Source organism: Telopea speciosissima, unplaced genomic scaffold (assembly GCF_018873765.1).
Source record: "Telopea speciosissima isolate NSW1024214 ecotype Mountain lineage unplaced genomic scaffold, Tspe_v1 Tspe_v1.0101, whole genome shotgun sequence".
NCBI classification, from domain to species: domain Eukaryota; kingdom Viridiplantae; phylum Streptophyta; class Magnoliopsida; order Proteales; family Proteaceae; genus Telopea; species Telopea speciosissima.
The window spans coordinates 81,690-104,773 of record NW_025317437.1 but is presented as its reverse complement, the minus strand read 5'-3'; the positions used below and the strand labels follow the sequence as shown (position 1 = coordinate 104,773).

General features: G+C 44.2%; 1 protein-coding gene across 2 annotated transcripts; it reads right to left on the bottom strand.

Moving 5' to 3' along the window:
* Positions 1-431: 431 nt before the first annotated feature.
* Positions 432-22,400, bottom strand: LOC122647637 (light-mediated development protein DET1-like). 2 transcript variants are annotated; one of them, XM_043840991.1, is made up of 4 exons: positions 22,301-22,400; positions 980-1,407; positions 834-864; positions 624-739 (listed from the first exon to the last, which is right to left on the bottom strand). In XM_043840991.1, the coding sequence occupies exons 1-4, from the start codon at positions 22,370-22,372 to the stop codon at positions 701-703; spliced, it is 570 nt and encodes a 189-aa protein (XP_043696926.1). In that variant the 5' UTR covers positions 22,373-22,400; the 3' UTR covers positions 624-700. The 2 variants fall into 2 exon arrangements, with proteins under 2 accessions (XP_043696925.1, XP_043696926.1); XM_043840990.1 differs by having other exon boundaries at positions 432-864; positions 22,301-22,399.
* Positions 22,401-23,084: the final 684 nt, after the last annotated feature.

Genomic DNA, 23,084 nt, shown 5'->3' with positions numbered 1-23,084 from the left:
AGGTTCTCAATTGCTGTTTTCTTTATTATCCAGAAAATACAAGTTGTTGCGACTTCCTTTGCAAGAAAGATATGGGATCACAGTTTTAGAATCGCCTACTCAACTGAACATGGGATTTATTTTTTAAATAAGGGATATATAGTGGACTATACAAACCCCCAATACTACATATAGGACTACGAGAGTACATCTCACAAAGGATGCTAAGCCCAAAGGGTGCTCAATGATGAAAAAGAATCTACTCTCTAACAAGATGGGAGGAGCAACCACGCGTTTCAGGCTGATCCTGAGTCTCTTACATTCGCCGGGTATAAGTATTGAAAAATCCTTGCATCGTTTTCTCTCATGTGCCCCAAGGGAAGCCATAAGGATGCTCCTCCCAATGCATTTATGGTAGATCTAAGATTTTTTTTAAAAAAAGGGTGCTCTCACTGGCCTGAGAAAAACACTCAACCTCACTTATAAACAGTATCACAGCTAGGCAATGAGATCATAAATCCATGATATAAATGAGGACAGAGTCAGGGGGGAGAGGAAAAACAATGAATTTGACCATTCAGGTTAGAGCAATGTATTTTGAGATTGAGCACACTCTATCAAGCTATTGAAAATATATCACCAAGTGATTTACTTGCCTGAGCATGGGAATTAAGAAAAAGTTCATCATCTTCTCGGCAAAATGTCCCAATAGCTCGCACATCTACAAAGTTCCCGGAATCCCGGATTTGGAGAATATGTACAGTTTGATACCGAAGGGACACAATAGCCAGTAGATCATCATATAAGAAAACGCCCATGCTATGGGCCAAATTCACAAAATCATTGCAGAATACCTTCTCATCCAGTATGACCCCATCTTCCATTCTAATTATTACAAAGGATATCAGGAAAAAAAAAAAGTACCCTATCATGAACAGGCTAAAATACAATTTAAAGGATATCTGAAAAATTACTGATGGAATCATCTACCAAAACAAACCTCACAAGGTGAAAAGTTATCTTTTCTATAGATGGAATTCCCTGAATAGCTCCTCCAATAGCAGGTGCATCATGAACTTGTGCAGTGGAAGTTGCAAACAATCCAAACTTATTACTCTCCACATACAGAAAGAAGTCTTTGCAGATAAGCTCATTACTAGATGCGAGTGACACACAGTACAATTGAGTGAAGAAGCTCTCAAATCTCTTTGCTTTTGAGGGTAGATCACAAGAATCACAATCTTCTTCGTTGCATGAAAACGACAACCATGTTGGTCGATAGACAATCAGATCTTGATGATTCCTGCTGAAACTTATGAGGTACTGACCATCATCGGTGAACTTGCGGAACGAAAGATCTGGACATTCAATATCATATATGGTACAACTTGGGACTAAATTTTCATAGAATTGCCTAGTACAATAAACCTGTCAGCATCAAAATTATGTCTTAGGTTGGTACTGACCTGCTGCAACATGGCTGTTTATCAAATGCATGCTTATACAATGGTGCAAGAGGCAGCAACACAGAATAAGCCTAAATAAATGGACTGACATTCCAAAAGTGTTAAAAATCTGCATAATGGCAGGTAATACAATTTTTCTTCTGAACTTAGCCAGAAAAATCAAAAAATAAATGTAAAGATTTTTTTTTTTTTTTGGATGAATAAAAAAATCATTATCAACGGAGAAAAAAAGGGCGCACAACACAAACCAAAAGAAAGCCCCAGCCAACAAAAGAGAAGGCAAAGGCCTGCAAAAAGAGGGGGGAGAGCCCAAATCAATTATAATACAGTAAAAGGGAAAAAAACCCGGGCCACAACAAGCCAACCAAACCCAATCTCAATTCTCAATAAAAGCGCGCTATCCAGGAGTATAAGAATCCGAAGTGCCACAACAGAGGGCATGACCTCTTATATCCATCCTCAGAGGCATAACCTTCTCGAGGTTGGACAAAGAATAGGCTATGTAAGGCCGCTTCTTAGGAAAGGAGGGGAGCTAAAACCGCGCCGATGGTAAACAAGAAGGGGGGTATGAGGGACAATAGGCGATCAAGGAGGTAATGTAGTCCTAGATTGGTAGAAGACCAATTAGGGGCCAATAAACCAGGATCTGTCATGAACAGGTGAATCGGCTAGATCAAAAATAGATTTTTTGGTGAATTAGGGTTAGGGTTTGGTTAGGGTTAGGATTCGATGTATGGGTTAAGTCAAGTTGAAGTAGGGGAGTAAAATAGTCCTAGGTAGGACAAGTCCCACTAGGAACCAGGGGAATAGGGTAAGTAATAGGATTGGCCGAATGGGACAGATTTGGCTAATTAGGTCAAAATTTAGGGTTAGGGTTAGGTTTTCGAGCTAGAGTTTTATTTAATAAAGATGTGCAGCTTTTTAGGAGTCTATTGGTGTAGGTTTGGATGGATTTGGATAAGGTTGGAAATCTAGGGTTTCGGGTTAGAGGCCTTGTGAAAATGGACTGTTTGTGAGATCTAGGGTTTAGGGGCGGATTTTAGGAAAGGGGCTTATAGGGTTTTAATATGCAAGTTTAGGGGATCCTAATGATGTAAAGAGGTTAGGGTTTGGATAGGTTTTCAAATTCTGCTGTAGGGAGCAGAATTGAGTTGCAGGTTTAGGGTTTAATGGAGTGGGGGAATGGAGGGGTTAGAGTGAATACTAAAGGCTAGGGTTAAGGTCGAGTGTGGGAAGCAAGGCAGGGAATGAGGGCTGGAAGTAGGGTTTAAGGGTGAAGGTTAAATCTGGAACTATAAGGGAGTCCTAGTTAAGGAAGGAGTTGCAGGTTTAATGGACTTTATGGTTTGATGGAAGGAGGGGGTGTGGATTAGATCTAAGGGAAGGTAAAGGAAGGTTAGGAGGAAGAGGGGAAATAATAAAAACAATATATTAACTTACTGAATTACAGGTTCTTCAATGGCAGCTTGGAGAAACTTGATTGAAGAAGAAGGACCTCCCGATCTACAAGATGCAAGGAGTCGCCGGAGTCCACCAGCCCTAACCCTTGATATGACTCACAAGGGGTCTTGATATGACACACAAGACAGTCTCTGAAGAGAGAAGCAGCAGCAATGGCAGCAAGCATAAAGCTAATTTTTATTAATCAAATTCGTATACAATGCTAGCCTCCCTTACAAACTTATATAGAAGACTCAAAAATAGACTTAGACACTAAAAAGGAATGGCCTAACCCAATCTTTAACCTATTAGCTAACTTAAACTGACTAGGAAACTGAAATAGACTCAAAATAGAGTCCTAATGACTTAAAAACAACTTAAACTACTTAAAATAAAAGAAGATTCCCTATTAGCCAATAGGATCACTTCACTTAAATTAGACCAATTGAACCAATTGGATGCAACCAATTTAAACCGGTTCAATTAAAAACACAAAATAAAAATTAAGTATAGAACTAAAATAAACTAAGCTAAGGCTCCTACTAAAACCCTAGGCTTAGGGTGGCTTCTTCAATTTGAGGAGACTAGGATCTGCATCAACTCTCCCCGACTTAGAAACATTCATCTCCGATGAATGGGTGAAATCCATGCAACACTCTGGCAACTTGGGGCTGAGCTTATTGACATCATGAGTGGGAGTCCAAGTACCATGCTTGTGTGAAGAAACTCGTCCACGAACCTTGTGATGAGGAGGGGAAAGCAACATGTGGGCAGCAGCTTCAACACTTCCCTGGCAGAATTCTATTGAGGGTAGAACAGTGGGAATATGGTCTTTAAGTCGTGGGGCCTTCTCTTCGAAGAACCAAGGGGGCATCATAAAGTCAATGTGTTCAACCGCCATAGGGTCTTCAATATTGATAACTTTCTCATTCAGCCCCACCTCTTCAAATACAGCAACTTGCTTGTCATTGTCTCCCTGTGAAATGTTCCCAATTACCTCGTCACAATCAACCACACCATCCATGAGAACTGGAGCAATCGTATGGACACCTTGAGCACCACCATCCATATCTTCTAGGTAACATTCGTAGTCTTCATCACTATCAGGGGATAGTGCATATACACCTTGCTCATCGTGCCTTTCAGGGGTTTCCTCTGCCTTGGCAGCCACATTAACTGGTCTATGCTTTTGTGGGCATTCATTGGCATAGTGTCCAGGCTCGTTGCAGTGGAAACACTTGTAGGGTTCATTGCTGTCCATGGAAGCTTTACCTTTATGATCAGCACGTGGAGGGCCTGTAGGGCGGGAAGAACTACCAACAGAGTAGCCTGATCGAGTAGGACCAGCAGCAGAGTTTCTAACTCGATTGTGACCATTGGTAGTAGACTTGAATGCTGAAAAAGTCTTGATAGTACCCTCAGTGGACGAGTCAAATCTTCTATTTCCAGCCAATAATTCTTCAGCCTTCAATGCCTTCTCGAAACAGTCCTTGATGTCCAGAACATCAACAACTCCAATAGCCCTAACAATATCCGATCTCAATCCCAGCCGAAATCGAGATAACATCTGAGTAGCACTCTCTCTGGTATCAGTACGAGAGGAAAGAGAATCGAATTTCTGCATATACTGGGATACAGTCATAGTCCCTTGCCGAAGGGAATTGAGTTGATCTTGCATCTGAGCTCTGTAATGTCTAGGCAAATATTTCTCCTTCAAGTCATACTTCATGTCCTCCCAATTAGTAAGTGCATCACCTATGCGTTCCAAGTCTCTCTCTGTCTTTCGCCACCATTCTCGAGCAGAGCCAATTAGTTTAGTACGTGCCAATCTCATCTTTCGATCTTCAGGCAAGTCATACCAGTCAAAATAATCATCTAGGGCAGCAAGCCAATCATAGAATTTCTGTGGATCACCATGCCCATCATACTCTTTCAACTCTAGTTTGACCTTCTGTGTATCAAGCCTCCTGTTAGTAGCTTCATCTCTAGTGAAGTAGGACCTCAAGTATTCCTCAAAGTTAGGTCTTCGAGGTGCTTCAGTAGTTCTGTCCCTATCTTCTCTGTAGTCATCTATGTCATACCTACGTCGATCTCTGTAATCTCTGTCATGTCTAGAATGGTCTTTGTGGTCCCTGTGACGTCTGGGATGACCTCTATGATATTCATCCCTTCCCAGAGTTCTATGTACTTCAGAATGAACTTGGAATCTGTCTTCCTCTACATATAGAGGGTTGCTTACAAGAGGCACAGCTTGCCTTTGTTCTATTGTTGTCATTCGATTACCAAGTGCTTGCTGGTCCGTGGAAATCTTTTGCAGCATAGTCATGATTACAGCAAGGGAATCGGGTGGGGGTGGTTGTGTGGGGTCCACAGCAGGGTTGCCATGTTCTTCCATGGCTCTGATACCAATTTAATGTAGTCCTAGGTAGGACAAGTCCCACTAGGAACCAGGGGAATAGGGTAAGTAATAGGATTGACCGAATGGGACAGATTTGGCTAATTAGGTCAAAATTTAGGGTTAGGGTTAGGGTTTCGAGCTAGAGTTTTATTTGGTAAAGATGTGCAGGTTTTTAGGAGTCTATTGGTGTAGGTTTGGATGGATTTGGATAAGGTTGGAAATCTAGGGTTTCGGGTTAGAGGCCTTGTGAAAAATGGACTGTTTGTGAGATCTAGGGTTTAGAGGCGGATTTTAGGAAAGGGACTTATAGGGTTTTAATATGCAGGTTTAGGGGATCCTAATGATGTAAAGAGGTTAGGGTTTGGATAGGTTTTCAAATTCTGCTGTAGGGGGCAGAATTGAGTTGCAGGTTTAGGGTTTAATGGAATGGGGGAATGGGGGAATGGAGGGGTTAGAGTGAATACTAAAGGCTAGGGTTAAGGTCGAGTGTGCGAAGTAATGTAGGGAATGAGGGCTGGAAGTATGGTTTAAGGGTGCAGGTTAAATCTGGAACTATAAGGGAGTCCTACTTGAGGAAGGAGTTGCAGGTTTAATGGAGTTTATGGTGTGATGGAAGGAGGGGGTGTGGATTAGATCTAAGGGAAGGTAAAGGAAGGTTAGGAGGAAGAGGGGAAATAATAAAAACAGTAAATTAACTTACTGAATTGCAGGTTCTTCAATGGCAGCTCGGAGAAACTTGATTGAAGAAGAAGGACCTCCCGATCTACAAGATCCAAGGAGTCGCCGGAGTCCACCAGCCCTAACCCTTGATATGACTCACAAGGGGTCTTGATATGACACACAAGACAGTCTCTGAAGCATAGTACTATATCTCGCAATATATCGGTATCTCGGGCCTACCGAGATATCCGATATATCCGAGATATCGCGAAATATGACCGAAATATTGCATTTTTTTTGCAATATTTCGGGGGTCCATCTCGGGGGGTATTTGGCCATATCTAGGCCTGAAACTTCATGGATAGCCTTATTTGAGCTTAATAAACACATTTAAACCATAAAATTGTAAAAATGTGAATTCAAATTGGTGTTTTGGGCTTGCATCCTTGATTGACATACGGTCGCCGACCCTAATGTATAAATAATTAAATACACATAGATTAGGCAGTTAACATTTAATAATAGTATTTAACTTCATCACATATCAAATTAAAGCCAATACACATTGATGAGTGCCATGATTCTCATAAACTCCATAATATTCAATAACTCGCTTGAAGCCTTAAAGGTAATACACTAAGTGTCAAAGTTAGTAAGTCACAAGACTCGCAACTCGCAAGTCACAACTCACAAGTTCATGATCAATGAAATCACAACTTAAGTTACAAATTACAAGTGCTAAACCGCTAATAGTAGTTCTTTGTGCCTCCCCGGATCAATCCCACTCATGCCTCGCCGAATCGACGTCCATTGCTCTCCTCTCGCTTCAAGGACATATGTGGACCACGGTATAGAATCGGAGAAGAAACGAGTGTAGTCATCCACAAGTGTCACGTAAATGGAATCATCAACATACTGTAGGTAACCTATCCTAGGATATAAACTAGGGTTACCAATCGATCCAGTCCGTGAAGAAGATGATCCACTGTGATATGATGTTGGCGCCGGCGCAAGAGGCGATGGCATTGGCTGCATGTATGGCTGGTGAGGTTGGTAGCTAGGTCCACTAGGGTATGCAAAGATGTTATCTACAAAAGATGATCCAGTATGTCCCTGGGACTAGGACTGGTAGTCATAGTCCCCTACCCCACTAAACTGCCCATATGATGATGATTCATATCCATATCCACCGTAAGGTTGTGATGCACCATAATCCGATGCCAATGGAGTGGTATGTGCGAAAATTAAAATAATTATTTAAGAGCAGAAAAATAAATCCGACACCGTGAAGCCGTAGATCGGCCATTGGTGTCTAACATATATTTAATTCATTACCATCTAAGTCATATTACCCCTAATTATTTTCTATTTTAATTATAGGAAAATGAATTTTTAAAACTAGAAAATTAAAAAAAAAAAATTTCGACACCGTGAGGCTATAGATCGACCTCCGGTGTCTAACATATATTAATATCATCACCATCCAACAAAATTTGTACATAGTCTTTTCAAAAAAATAGTTTTAGAGGAATAGAATTTACCTTAAATAGTGGAAAAGGCTTGGATGATGAGCTTAAATGACCCTCAGATGAGTTTACCGGCGAAAATCCGACAACAATGTGCTTGAACAATGGCTAGAGTGTTGGATGAGAGCTTGGAAGAGTGGAAGAATAGGCAAAAGACTGAAATTCCTTAGCAAATGCAGCTCTCGGTCGAAATATGGACCGAAATCTGCGAAATATTGTATTAAAGCCCCCCTTCACGTGACACTTTAAGCCAAAATACCATATTTCGTCGATATCTCACGAGATATCGAGATATCGTCGATATCTCACGATATCTCACGAGATATCGACGAAATATGGTATTTTTTCATTTCGACCTGATTTCGCATCTCGGTAAGCTCGAGATATACGAAATTAACCGCGCGAGATTTTGAACCATGCTCTGAAGAGAGAAGCAGCAGCAATGGCAACAAGCATAAAGCTAATTTTTATTAATCAAATTCGTATACAATGCTAGCCTCCCTTACAAACTTATATAGAAGACTCAAAAATAGACTTAGACACCAAAAAGGAATGGCCTAACCCAATCCTTAACCTATTAGCTAACTTAAACTGACTAGGAAACTGAAATAGACTCAAAATAGAGTCCTAATGACTTAAAAACAACTTAAACTACTTAAAATAAAAGAAGATTCTTTACTAGCCAATAGGATATAAGAACCTCTTAGCTAATAGGATCATTTCACTTAAATTACACCAATTGAACCAATTGGATGCAACCAATTTAAACCAGTTCAATTATAAACACAAAATAAAAATTAAGTATAGAACTAAAATAAATTAAGCTAAGGCTCCTACTAAAACCCTAGGCTTAGGGTGGCTTCTTCAATTCATGGAGGCTAGGATCTGCATTAGGGAGTCTATCAGACAAAAATCTTCAATGGAGAAGAACAACAAAAAGCTTTTCAATAATCAAAATTCGTGTTCAATACTTGGCCCCCTTACAACCTTATAAGGCTTATATAAAAGACTCCAAAATAAACTCCTACACTAAAAAGAAAGGCCTAACCCAATCCTTAACCTATTAGGTAACTTAAACTGACTAGGAAAGTGAAATAACAAAGGAAATAGACTCAAAACATGGTTGGACTTATGGATTCCTTATCTAGCCCAACTTAAATAACAATTAAATAGTCACATGACCACTTAACCAAGTCACACGGTCACTTAAGTGATCACATTACCACTAACCAAATAAAAATAAATCTACTAACTAATCCCGTATGTAACCTTATTATCCATATTTTAGGCCCATAAAAGTGGCCTATTACATAGACTCATGGGATCAAAGGCCCAACATGTATATAACTAAACCCTAAACTTATTCTTAATAAAATAAGGGCCCATTTGGAAACTCTTTTGGCTTCCTTTCTCTGGAAGGGTAATGATTCTTCAAGGTTCCTTCACCCTCTTAGCTGGGCAGCTATATGTCTCCCTAAGAAGGAAGGTGGTTTGGTAATTAGAAGAATCAAAGAAGTGAATTCTGCTAGAATCATCAAGCTCATTTGGAAGATTGTCTCTAAATAGAAAAGCATCTGGGTTGACTGGATTTACTCAGGCCTCCTTTGTCAGGACTCCATCTGGACGGCTTCAGCTTCCTCTGATTCTTCTTGGGTCTAGCGCAAGATCTTAGACTCCCGCCATCTAGTTCTTCACAAAATTCACTCTGAGATTGGTGATGGTCTCACTTCCTATCTTTGGCTGGCCCACTGGCACCCAAGGGGGATCCTCATCCACCCGATAACCTCGCAAATCATTTAAGCTTCTCGTCTTCACATGCTCTCCTTGGTAGCTGACATCTTAGATCAGACTGGCTGGTCCTCTCCGGAGCTTAATCTCATCTGGAACGAGCTTCGCTCCATTTCTAGCAGGCATATGGGTAGAGGTGACTGTGTTTCTTGGCTAGGAAGCAATTCCAGTTCCTTCTCCTCTAAATCAGCTTGAGATCTTATTCGTCTGAAGGGTCAATTGGTCCCTTGAAGAAAGCTTCTTTGGTTCAAGCATCACATCCCTTGGCACTGCTCCACTGCTTGGAGGATTTTCTCCAATTGTCTTCCAACTCAGGCCTTTCTTCATCACCGCCAGATTCTTGTTTCGCCCTCTTGCTGCCTCTGTTGGAACAATGTAGAAGACACTGATCATTTCTTCTTTGAGTGTCCTACTGCAGCAGCAATTTGGAAAGGTATCTGACCAAATGCTGGCCTACCCCTAGAAGAATCCTTCCCTTCTCCCGCGAAAGGATTTGGATCGACATGACCTTTGCCAGTTCCTCTATCTGTGACACGGTTGGAAAGCTTGCTTTTTGTGCAACTCTTAACCATATTTGGATGGAGCATAATATCAAGAAATGGACCTCCAACTCTAGGTCTTATCAGCAGATTTAGGATTCCATTTCTTTTGAAATTAAGGCGAAATTATCGTCAACTCCTCCATCTTCTTGCCTTGACACCCCAAGAATAGGCTCATTGTTGTCTCCTGTAACAAATCTTGCAAGTTTGATGCAAATTGGATGCTAATTGACGTCTCCGGCAAGTTTTCCATCGAAACAAGGTAGCAAAAGCTCAAAAATCACCTCACCAGCCCCTTTCCTTGTCGAGTTCACCGGGACAGTTGAGTTTCTGGCGAGATCTCAGATCGGTCGAGATCTGCCCCTTTTAAACATTGATTTGGTCAAATCTCGGTCGAACTGAGATCTCGACCGAGTTCGTGCACTTTTGCATTTGGCCTACCATCTCGACTCGGTAAATGAAAAAACCGAGTTTTAAGTGAGGTCTCACCGAGTTCTTGAACTAGATCCTACTGTACTTCCTCATTTATGTTGATGATTTAGTAGCTACAAGGAACTCAAATGATTTAATTCGAGCTCTAATAAACATCTTACCTAAATGGTTTTCCTTGAAGGATCTTAGTGATCACCAATATTTTCTGGGTCTTAAGGTCTTGCGTACATCTTCTGGTTTGTTTTTTAGCCAACGGAAATATATCTCTGACCTCTTACAAAGCACCATTATGGCTGGTGCAAAACCTATTCACAACACCAGTAAGCTCTTCATCTTCTCTATTGGCTAAATGTGGTGTTCCTCTTAGTGAGGGAACTGAATATCGTTGGGTCGTTGGAGCACTTCAGTATTTTTAACATGACTCGCCCAGACATTGGATTTGTTGTGAAAAAGGCAGCTCAATTTATGCATTGTCCAACTGATCTGCATTGGACAGCTGCTAAACGTATCTTATGATACCTCAAGCACACTCTTACTGATGGTATTTTGTTTGATCGTTTTGGCTCTCCATCCTCGCTATCTCTTACAATCTACTCTGACATTGATTGGGCAGGTTGCCCTATTGATAGAGAATCGACTACTGGTTATAGTATTTTTCTTAGTAAACACTTAGTTTCTTGGTGTTCTCGAAAGCAGAAGACTCTCTCTCGCTCTTCAACAGAGGCTGAGTACATAGCTGTAGCTACTATTGCCACTGAGCCGCTATGGTTACAGTTCGGAATCAGAGGTGGGAGAATGATTTGACTTGTCATTAATGACAGAGGTCCTCTTATTTATAATGAGATTACAACCCTAAGAGGGCAAAAAGAGAAATATTATAAAACCCTAATATAAAGAGATGAAATACTGATCCCACGGTTCTCAACACTCCCCCTCAAGTTGCTGCAAATACATCATACATGCCCAACTTGGAGACCAATGGATGAAACACTTTACAGTTTAATCCCTTGGTGAACACATCAGCTAGCTAATTAGAAGAACTAACAAATGGGACACAAATAAGGCCTTACTCCAACAGCTCTTTAATGAGGTAGCAATCAATCTCGATGAGTTTAGTCCTGTCATGCTGAACTGGATTATGGGGAATACTGATGGCAGCCTTGTTCCCACTGTAGAGGCACATAGGAGCTTCAGTAGTAACACCCAGACCTCCCAATAATCCTTTAAGCCATATTAACTCACAATTGCCTTGAGCCATACCAGGATACTCTACCTCTATACTGCGACGGACGTACCATGGTCACCTATCCACGTCCAACTGATATGGGTATGATTCTTCCAGTTTCATCCTCGAATGACTGGCTTGATCAGGCTGATGATCTTGATGACTCTCCTCCTCCTACGCCGCCTCCGAAACCTAAAGCGAAGAAGCGCGGCCTGGACTCTCTTTGGCTTCGTTATCAGGCAGGTTGCCCTAACGTTGGCCCTCTTGGTGAAGATCGTAGACGTTATCAGTTCATCGTTGAGTATGGCAACAGCAAACCCTGTTCAGTGGGTTGTTGTTCGGCTCCTGACTCCCCGGTGACTCCCCAACCGTCCACTCCCTACTGCAAGCCAGATCTGCCACCCGCTCCTCCATCTCCACCCGGTAGAACCTCCGCTCGTACTTTAGCGGCGGCAACGCCCCATTCCATGTTTTATGGCTACCGGTTCGAAGGCATCGGCCGAGAAATTTCCCTCCTACAGTTGATTATGAGGATCGATCGCCGCCATCACAAATGGAAGATCATCCCCCCTCAATGTTCTTGACAACAATGGCCTGATGGCTCATAATTCTTGACTGTTGAAGCACGACTTAATTGGCGGTGAGAATGCTTTGGTTGAAATCGATATCTCACCCAGCTTCTCTCATATCGGGAACATCATCGCTTGCTCTCGTCGGAGCAGAAGGCGACATCCGTTACCAAAATCGCGGTTGAATCCCTCCGCTTTGAGGAGCTTATGACTATAGCTATGGCGGTGAAGGATTTAAGCTTCTTATCTTATTTACGGCGAAAAGGAAAAGCGTCTTACGGAAGAACAGCTCCGTCCAGCCCCGAGCTTCGAGCTTATCCGCTGCTAGTCCGAGCATGTTCCTGACTGCCATGCGGCCCGATTTTTCATGACTATCGGACACCACATAGCTTTCCCTACGACTATGTTGAAAGAACTCGAGATCGGCAAAGGCATCTGGCTGCACACAAAGCGAGTCCGCTAAACCAGCGGTCTCGTGGCTTCATGTACTGTCATCATCGGCCCGTTTTCCAACCTTCCCTATTAATATTGCTAAGCTTATGGTGCAACCCGGCTTCCAACCTTTACCGAGCAATCTTGAGGACCCCTGGTTTTGTCCCACAGGTTCCTCCCGGATCTAAACCATCGCCTCTTGACTACACCTCACGGTTGTCCCGGCGCTGCGCATCCAAATTCCCTTAGCAATTACTTAACCCAGTTAACCTTGGCCCCGCCGGACATTCCTGCTTTATCCCTCTCTAGGGTTTCCTCTTGTCGCTTTCTTTACTAGGACGTGGACTCCTAGTCTTCATGAAGTCCTTTGCCCATCTATCGAGACTAAGGCACCGAGATGATCCTCGGCGGCCCGAGCCTATCATCTACCTGGCTGGTGATAGTGAGAGTGAATCTTGCTCCGGCATACACCGCGCCAACAGCAGCGGCCTCGAGCCCGGCATCCCTGATGCACTCCTCCGATTCGAGCTCGAAGCCCTTTTAGCGATCGGGGACCCCCAAACAATGCCCATTTTACCTTTGGCGGTCTTCCCTTTCCGCGAAATGGCACGAGCGTATTTCCGAGTTTCATGCACAGCTCGCTGCGAAATGTTAATTGCTTTGGTGCTACGACAATCTTGTCCTCACGAGTTTTGGCCCGTTCCCATGGCGCTCGACCGAGAGTGGTTTATGGCCCTTGGTAGTTATAAATCGGCTTGATGGACTCAGATCCCCATCGATGTTTTCATCGCCCAATTATACAATGAAATGATTGGCCCTATTGAAAACAACCGCATCAAAGCTCGTGAAGAATACTTCCAGATGAAGTGCTGCTCTTTCCACAAAGCAGATCTTGCCAAACATTACACCCGCATCTTTGGACCTTCTACATCCTAAGAGGGTGGATGATCTAACATGAACATGAAGCGGGTTTTCCTCAACTCTTTCCACGAACCTTTGGGAAAAGAGGCTACAAAGGCTTTACAGCAGTTTGGTCTTCGTATTGATCAGGCCCCTATAGGACGTCTCTACCAGGAGATCCTAAGTGCCCTACAAAAGCTTTGTGATCAACAGCTCTTCTTCAAGCAATGGGAGAAGACTACCCGTAAGCTCACGAATCGTGTGGCGCCTCGTATCTCAAGATCAAATGTAAAGATAAGAATTTGCTCATGTCCTTCGAAGAAATCCCATTTCTCGAGGTCGACGGAAGCGAATTCCGTTCTAAACACGGCCGGCCTCGCCGGTTCAAATCGGACATCACGCTTGGCAACGCGACCTTACAAATTCTTCAAGCGGAAGAGTTCGAGGCCAAGAACTTCCGCGAGTGCTATGCTGCCAGCGAGCTTAGCCATTTGCTCGGACGCCCTGGCAAGCTAATGAAGCCGGCTTCGTGCATATGCTTGCCCCCTTTTCCATCCGCGGATGATCGATGCGAGACATTGAATCTCTACTGCATGAGCGATGATTTCACACGGATCTCTGTTCGTTCTTGAAAATTGGGCGAAGATCCGGACTCTTCTTCACCTATACCGAACCCGAGTCGATGGATTTGACCCCATCTACCCGATTACTTCTTTTAGCCCTCCTAAGTCACCAGTTTTGGCTATCACCAAAACCCCATTAACAATGATGCTGCTGAACGGTTGCAAAATCATGCTATAACGCCAATATGGATTCTCCAAAGAATGATCTTGCTCTCTTCTGCCCGACGGCCCGACAGATTCAGACGTATCACTCATGTCCCCTACAGTTGATCGCGACACTCATCAAACTTATTCCAGATCCTGGATCACAAAGATGTCACCTAATCTACCCACAACATCCCCGCTGCAACACCACCGCGATGCAAAAGCAACAAATCCCCGCCTTCACAAATCACTATCACCCGGGACGCATTCGCATATGGTCACCTATCCACTAACCAATGAGCATGGTACGATTCTTTCCCGGGGCCATCCTCGAACGATCGTTTGACCAGTGCTGATAGCCAAAATCGCACTTAGGAGGGCTAAAAGAAGCACTCCGTGATGGGGGTCAAACTACTCCACTCGGGTTCGATATAGCGAAGCTAGAGTCCGGATCTTCGCTCCACCTCAAGAACGACCAGAGATCTCGGTGCGAATCATCGTCTACAAGAGGTAGAGATTCAATGTCTCGTGACTGTGATCATCCGTGATGGAAAAGGGGGCAGTATGCACGTAGTCAGCTTCGCTAGCCACAGCAGCCCGAGCAAATGGCTGTAGGTTTCACGGCAGTAGTTAGCACTTCGTGAAGTTCATGCCCGAACTTCTTGGGCTTCGTCAATTTTAAGGCTCGCCCCGGAGTCCGTTAACCGAGAGGTCGGGCCGGTTAGAACGGAATTCCCGGGGACTCGAGAAATGGGATTTTTCGAAGGACAGAGCGCATTATTTTACATTCGATAGATACGCGCACACGATCCGCGAGCGGGAGTCTCCCCATTCAAGAAGAGCCTTGATCACAAAGCTTGGAGGGCATAGATCTCCCCCGCAGAGACGCCCCTAGGCCCCGATCAATACGAAGACCAAACTCGCAGAAGCCTCCAGAGCCTCTTTTCCCAAAGGTTCAGGAAAGAGTCGAGGAAAACCGCTTCACGTTCTGTTAGGATCATCCACCCTTTAGATGAGGGTACCAAAGAGCGGGGGGCCTGCAAGATCGCCAGGAAAGAGCAAAGACTTCATCCTAAGTATTTTCACGAAGCTAGCGTTTTCAATAGGAATCATTTCATCAGATAATCAGGAGAAAACATCGAGGGGATCGAGTCCATCAAGCCGACTAAACCACCAAGGGCCATAAACCACAGAGCGCATGGAACGGGCCAAAAATCACGAGGACAAGTGCGGCACCAAGAATTAACATTCGCAGCGAGCCGTAAACTCCAAATAGCTCGCGCCATTTGGAAAGGAAGACCGCCAAAGGTAAACAGTGTTCGGGGGTCCCGACCGAAAAAGGGCTTCGAGCTAACCGAGGAGGCATCACGGGAGCCGGGCCGAGGTCAGGCAGCAGCGGAGGAGCAAGATTCACCACTTCACCGCCAGAGTGGCCGCCGCCGAGGATCTCTCGGCGCCAGTCCGGCAGATAGGCAAAGGACAGAAGACTAGAGTCCACGTCCGAAAGAGCGACAGAGGAAACCCCAAGAGGGATAAAGGAAGCCAAGGCCAAGGTTAATCAAGGAAGTAATTGCGAATTGGATGCCAGCGCCGGACAACCGGAGAAGGTAGCAAGAGGCGATGGTTTAGATCTGGGAGGAACCCGGGACAAAACCAGGGGGTCCTCAAAGGCCAGAGGGTCGACACTAGCTAGCAATATTAAGGGGGTCGAAAACGGCCGGGATGACGACGGGACGGCGACCGCCGGTTTAGCGGACCGCGCGCATGCCTCAGATCGAGTTCTTCAAGCCAGGGGAAAGCACACGGGTGAGCGAAATCGGGCCATGACAGATCGTGAACATGGGACACCGGATAAGCTGAGATTGGGCTAGACTGAGTTGTTTCTTCCGTAAGACGCTTCTTTCTCGCCAAAATAAGATAAGAAGCCAGCAAATCCTTCACCGCCATAGTATAGTCATAAGCCCCAAGCGAGGGATAATCTCTTCCATTGCAGATACTCCCAACCAAAGCATTCTCACCGCTAATTGCGCCGCTTCAAAGGAATTAGAGCCATCGGCCATCCTGTCAAGAATTCGAGGGGGATGATCTTCCTTCGCGGATGGCGGGCATCCTATAATCAATCAGGAGGGAAATTCACGCCTTCGAATCTAGCCATAAAAACACGGAATGGGCGTGGCGCCAAAGCACGAAGGAGGTTACCGGAGACGGGAGGAGCAGCGGACCGGTGGCAGAGGGAGCGGACGTCAGGAGTCACCGGGAGTCGAGCCGAACAACCCACCACATGGCTGCTGCCCCTGTAATCCTTCCATCAGCGGAGAAAAAACCCGGTGATTAGATTACCTCCAAGAAATGAACAATAACCAGAGGTAAATCCTCTATCATCAATGAATCCAGCCCAATCAGCATCAGTGAAAGCTTCAAGCCGCAGGTTCCCATTGTTGGAAAAAAGACGACCTTTCCAAGGGGCACATTTCAAGTACCTCAAAATCCGCTAAACAGAATCATAATGAGATGTCCTAGGGTCATGAAGGAAGCGGCCAACAATGCCCACGGCATAGGCAATATCAAGTCTGGTGTGAGATAAATAAATCAACCGACCAACAAGCCTCTGGTATTGTTCCCTGTCAACATTATCTCCCACAGCATTGCATAACTGATGGTTGATGCTAAACTTCAATAGGAGAGTCAGCAGGCTTACAACCAAGCATACTTATTTCACTAAGGAGGTCGAGGACATATTTTCGTTGAGAAATAAAAATCCCCTTGTCAGATCTTGCAACTTTGATTCCAAGAAAATATCGTAGGGGTCCAAGACCCTTGGTTTTAAACTCAGTAGCTAACAAATCGACGAGATGGGAGATCTACGTATCACTATTCCAATTGATCACTATGTCATCCACATATACAATCAGGGCTGTGATTTGGGATCCATTTCGCTTCACAGAGTATGATCAGCTTTGCTTTGATGGTACCCAAATTTCTTCATGTCCATGAAGAATCGACCAAACCAGGCCCTAGGAGATTGTTTGAGTCCATAAAGGGATTTTTGTAACCTACATACTTTGCCAATTGTGGAGGTTAAATCAAACCCAGGAAGCAAATCCATGTAAACCTCCTCTTCAAGGTCAATATTCAATAAGGCATTTTTTACGTCTAGTTGTTGCAGGTTCCATCCTAGGTTAGCAACACATGACAGTAAAGCTCTAACCGAGTTCATCTTTGCCACAGGTGCACAGGTTTCTTGGTAGTCTATCCTGTAGGTCTAGATAAAGCCCTAGGCAATCAAACGAGTCTTGTAACTTCCAACCGCACCATCAGCCCTTTGCTTGATTGTAAACACCCACTTCCACCCAACTAATTTCTTCCCTTAGGGACGTGGAACAAGTTCCCATGTGCCATTCTTGTCCAAAATTTGCATCTCTTCTACCATGGCCGCCTTCCACTTTGGATCTTTAATGGCTTCCATCCAATCCTGTGGAACAGACACAGAAGATAAGGAAGAGACAAAAGCAAAATGGGAAGGAGAAAAGCCCACATAAGATTCAAAATGAGAAATAGGGTGTTGAGTGCAAGAACAAACACCTTTTCTTAAGGCAATGGGAAGATCATCAGTGTTATCAAATATCAATAGCAAGAGAAAAATTACGTGATGGAGAGGTCGCATTTAGGGAGGGCCCCACAATGGGTAATGGTTGGTCTCTCATGGTCTCCTTGTGCTTGGATCTATTCCGAGTATAGGTTATTACATCAAAGGGGGCAGGAACGGAATCATTCTTATTATTATTGTTACTAGGAGGCTCCCCCTGAAATGTAATGTTAGACTCCCCCTGAACTGGGATGTCAGAAATATCAGGAATATTAGCAAAAACCATAGGAGAAACAAGGCACGCTTGCTCTTCCTCAAGACTCTCCCCCAGAAAAGGAAGCGTGAAATAGGGATCCTGCTCGTGGAAAGTGACATCCATGGTAATATAGAGACGGCGAGATGGAGGGTGATAGCATTTATAACCCTTTTGAGAGGCCAAGTATCTTAGGAAAACACACTTAAAAGCACGATGATCCAACTTAGAACAAGTAAGGGAGGAGTTGTAAACAAAGAACACATAGCCAAAAACTTTGGGAGGTAGGGAAGTAGCAATGGCAAGATCAGGGAGAAAGGACAACGGTGCCTTATCGTTAAGAACACTAGAGGGAAGCCGATTACTAAGGTAGGCTGTTTAGGACAGCATCTCCCCAATAGTGTATTGGGACAAACGTGGTAAATATCAAGGCATGGGCAACATCCAGGAGATGGTGATTTTTCCTTTCAGGGATGCCATTCTGCTCTAAAGTCCTAACACAAAAAATTAGGGAGAGAATGCCATAGGAAGAGACGTACTACTGAAAAGCATGGTCAAGGTATTCAGTGCCATTATCACTGCGTAAGATCCTAACAGAGGCATTAAACTGAGTACGAAGCATAGCACGAAAAGACTTAAAGCAAGAAAAACATTAGACATATTGTGGAGGAGATAAACCCATGTGACGCGAGTATAATTATCAATAAAAATTATAAACCAGCGAAAACCATTGCGATCAATGGTAGAGGGACCCCAAACATCAAAATGAATAATAGAAAATGGAATTTTACTATTACTATCACTTGGAAAATAAGATGTTCGGGTAGGCTTAGAAAATTCGCGCATCTCACAATTAAGTTGTTCCACACCATAATGTTTAACTAAATCGGGAAACATAGAACGCAAAACATGAAAAGAGGGGTATCCCAAGCAACGATGCCAATGGAGGAAGTTGGTCAAAGTACTATCAAAACGACGGATATAAGCAGAAGAGGGAGCCAAAATGGTTGATGCAAAATCCAAATAGTAGAGACCATCACGGACCCGACCATACCCAATCGTTACACCTGTCACCAGATCCTGAAACACACAATGAGTAGAAAAGAAATGAACTGAACAATTTAACTCACTGGTTAAACGATATATGGACAATAAATTAGCACATAACTTGGGAACATGTAAAACAGAAGACTGAGAGAGATGGGAGGTACAGGATACGGAACCTTAACCCGAAATGGACGATAGGGAGCCATCGGCAACACATACCTTATCCCGCCCAGAGCAAGGAGGGTAGGTACGTAAAACCTCAGAGTTGGTAGTCATGTGATCGGTGGCCCAAGAATCAATTAACCATAAAGGACTAGCAGAAGAAATATGAAAAATAACTAACTGAGAAATGTTGAAAATAGGGGAATGAGAAGGTACCGTAGTCAACTATCACTACTTTTTTAAGGGCAACCATTTAATTCGGAGAGAAGGGTGTCGGGGCAGCAGTAGCAGGGATAGCGTCAGAAACATTAGAAAGATTGGCCTGGGAATAGGCAGTGCCAGGCTTAGCATTGTGCCCATTTTTCGAGCGCCCATGGAGCTTCCAACAAGTCTCACGCATGTGGCGAGGACTACCACAGTAATCGCACTACACTGGTACACGAGCTGTAGGACCTTTAAAGGAATTGGCAGGAAGAGGTGCAGGTGGTGTAGTGAGTAGGGCAGATTGAATCGGAGTAGTAGTAGGCAGCATAACTGTTGGGCGATGTTCTTCAGATTGAGCCATATTGTATGCCTAAAGAAGTGTGGGGAATGTATCACGCCCTAAAATCTGCACACGAACCTGATCATACTCAGGATTAAGTCCTGTCAAGAAATCATAGACCCGTTCCTTCTCCCTCTCTTTCTGGAAAGTACCAGCATCATCAGGGCTAACCATGGGAACTGGGTGATAGAAGTCTAGATGTTGCCACAGATAAGTGAGGGTAGTGTAGTATGTAATAAGAGAGAGCTACTTCTGAGTAGTGGCCCATGCTTGACGGCTGACCTAATAGATCTGAGCATAATTCCCTGCCTGGGAAGAGGTCTGGCGTACAACATCCCATAATTCCTTTGCCTACTTAAAAAGAACAAAGTTTGGACTCATAGAGGCTTCCATGGAATTAATGAGAAAAGACATCACTAGAGTATCATTAGATGACCATGTAGCAGTAGAAGTCGGATCTGTAGGCTTGGGAGATTCTCCAGTACCAAATCCCGCATAATTATTTCCGCGCAGGGTGAGAAGACAGGCGCGTGACCATGTTAGATAACTCCGGCCATTTAACTTGATAGGGCCAAGTTGAAGGGTAGTTGAATGCTCCGTGGAGGTTGAACATCCAAGAGGAGGCAAAGGGAGAGTACCCGTCGAAGTAACACTGGTATTATCGTCGCCCATGGGAACAAGCACGGGAAATTACTAACGCCGGAAAAAGTGGGCAGCAACCTAAGATAAAAGAACTGGCGGCAAAGAGGAACGGTGACTAGGCAGGTCGCAGTGGCAGCATCGAGAGAAGGCTGATGAAAGGAGGCACGGCGACAGAGGGTCGCGACGGAGATTGACACAAGGGGGTCGCGACAGTAGCACCGAGAGAAGACCGGCAGGAAGAGGCGCAGCGACGGAATATCGCGGTGGAGATTGGCATGATGACGGAGTCTTGGGGGCAGCACGGCCAAGACGAGGGGCCACGGTAGACGCGCGGTGACCTGCGGGTCATGGTGATGGCAATGCCGGCAAAAGGAGGCCAGCGGTAGGTAGCGCGGCATGTGCAACACAGGCAAGACGAGGCTAGCGGAAAATGGTGCAGCAACTTGGGTCACGGCGGCAGCGCAGCCAAGAGAGGGGCCACGAGAATGGCGCAGCGACCTGCGGGTCACGGCGGTAGGCAGTACCGGCGAGAGAGAGAGAGAGAGTCGGGCAGTAGAGAGGGAGTTACAAGGTCTGGCGGTGAGGGGGAAGACCGGGAACCAAGTGGCAACGGCAATGGAAAGTAACGCGTAGTGAGGAGGCATGGCGGAAGAGAATTTTAATGTCGCACGGTGCTGAGAACGTCTACAAGCAACGGCAGCGGTAGCAGCGGTAGAGAGAGTGATGCTGAAAACCAAAAAGATTTTCTAAGATTTTGAGCTTTGATACCAAGTTCGAAATCAGAGTTGCGAGAATGAATTGACTTGTCATTAATGACAGAGGTCCTCTTATTTATAATGAGAGTACAACCCTAAGAGGGCAAAAAGAAAAATAATATAAAACTATGGAAATAATACAAAACCCTGATATAAAGAGATAAAATATTGATCCCACGGTTCTCAACAGTTACGATCTTTGATTCAAGAACTATGTTTTCCTTCCATTGCTCCGATTATTTGGTGTGATAATATCGGAGCAAAATATCTCACAGCCAATCCCGTATTTCATTCACGGACAAAGCATATCGAAATCAACTTCCACTTTGTCTGTGATATGGCTGCCAACAAACAATTAATGGTTCGATATATCTCCACTATGGATTAATTAGCTGATATACTAACCAAGGGTTTCTCTCAAATACATTTCCATTAGCTTAAGGGCAAGCTCACTGTGGGCTCGACCCTGTTGTGCTTGAGGGGGCATGATAAGGATAGTAATGCTACACCTCAGCACACTAACCTTACCCACTTAAATACCAATCCACTTGTACAACTAACATTTTTCCGTTCACATGAGTTGGTTAGGCTGTTGAGGTTCTATATGTAAAACTATATATGTAACACCTTTTCAATGCAATAAATCAATGAGAAAATCTCTTCTTACAGTCTTCAACTCAATTGGTAAGATCTTCCTCCAAGCTAATTTATGCGGTAAGGAACAGCCTCAGTCAACTTCTAACCACCCTTCTGATACTAAATGACTAGGCAGAAAAAATATGCTTAATTTGAAGTTATAAGCATCATATTCAACACTTTTAGTGGCTCTGGCCAACGGACAACTAATGGAATGGAGGATATGCATAAAATACTAGAAAATCAGAAGAAATCACCGAATTGTTAGGATTCAGGGGTAGAGTACCGCGAATTATCATAAAGGTCAGGAATTTTTTTCGCGTTCTAGCCAAAATAATAGCATAACATGATCGACCTTTATATTCAAACCATTATTGAGACGACACTAATCCAAGAGAAGACATATCAGAGACTAGCAATAACTATTTTAATACTCCTTATATATACCAAAGATGAGTATCAAGTGTATCCATGCAAAAAACGACTGAGACAATGCATCACCTACATATAAGCCTCAAAAAAGGAGAGGGGACAACGAAAAAGAAAACCCATACACTGGTGCCGGGAGGGGGCGTGCGAATTTGGCCCTCGAAAATCCTGGAGGTGAGGTTGTTGCCCTTGAACATCAGTACCGACGCACCACACTGTTTCTTCCTCCTTGATTGGGATTGGGAAAACCAGGAGATCTGCCGTTGAGATTTACACTGAGCTAGGTCACGAGAGGTCGCCAGAGAAACAAGAGTGGATGGATCAAGTTACACAGCTGCAAAGGCAGGTTGCAATCGGTACTTAGTGCTTGGAGTTCGACCCCTCTACAGTAGAGATAACCTAGCAAGGCGCAATAGGTCAATGGGAGGGGGAGACGCTGAGTAGATCTCCAGCAAGTCTACCGGCACCAAACACAAAACCAGATCTTCTTCAACGCTTACACAGGCAGCACCACCACCACCACAAGCGCCCGCAAGACGGTAAGAATTCCAACACCTCACTCTCCGGTCTTTGATAGTTAGCGAAGCTCTGTTGATGCAGGGCAGATCAGAGAAACTCCATAGCAAACCACCTAACCGAACCAAGAAGAGAGGTCTCTTCTTATCAAAAAGACAAAAGCCAAGAAGGTCTCTCTAAAGAAGAGCAGGGCAGAGCAGATTTGAGTGTTTCACTTTTTAGCGTTGTACTCCCGTGGTTCACGAGAGTAATCACGAGAGTGGTTAGAAGGAGACCCAAGGATGTCGTGAATCAGGTGATCAGGGTTTTCGAAATCGGTATTGGTAAGATGACTAAGATCCGAATCAGGCCGGATACAGACAAAATTTATTCGTTTCCTTTCAAAAATTAAGA

Excerpts from the sequence above, each read along its gene's own strand:
- LOC122647637 (XM_043840990.1), bottom strand. The coding sequence starts at position 22,372 with ATGTTCAAGGGCAACAACCTCACCTCCAGGATTTTCGAGGGCCAAATT. Across the intron at positions 1,408-22,300 it reads CGCCCCCTCCCGGCACCAGT|GTTTATTGTACTAGGCAATT; the intron begins GTATGGGTTTTC and ends TGATGCTGACAG. Across the intron at positions 865-979 it reads ATAACTTTTCACCTTGTGAG|AATGGAAGATGGGGTCATAC; the intron begins GTTTGTTTTGGT and ends TGTAATAATTAG.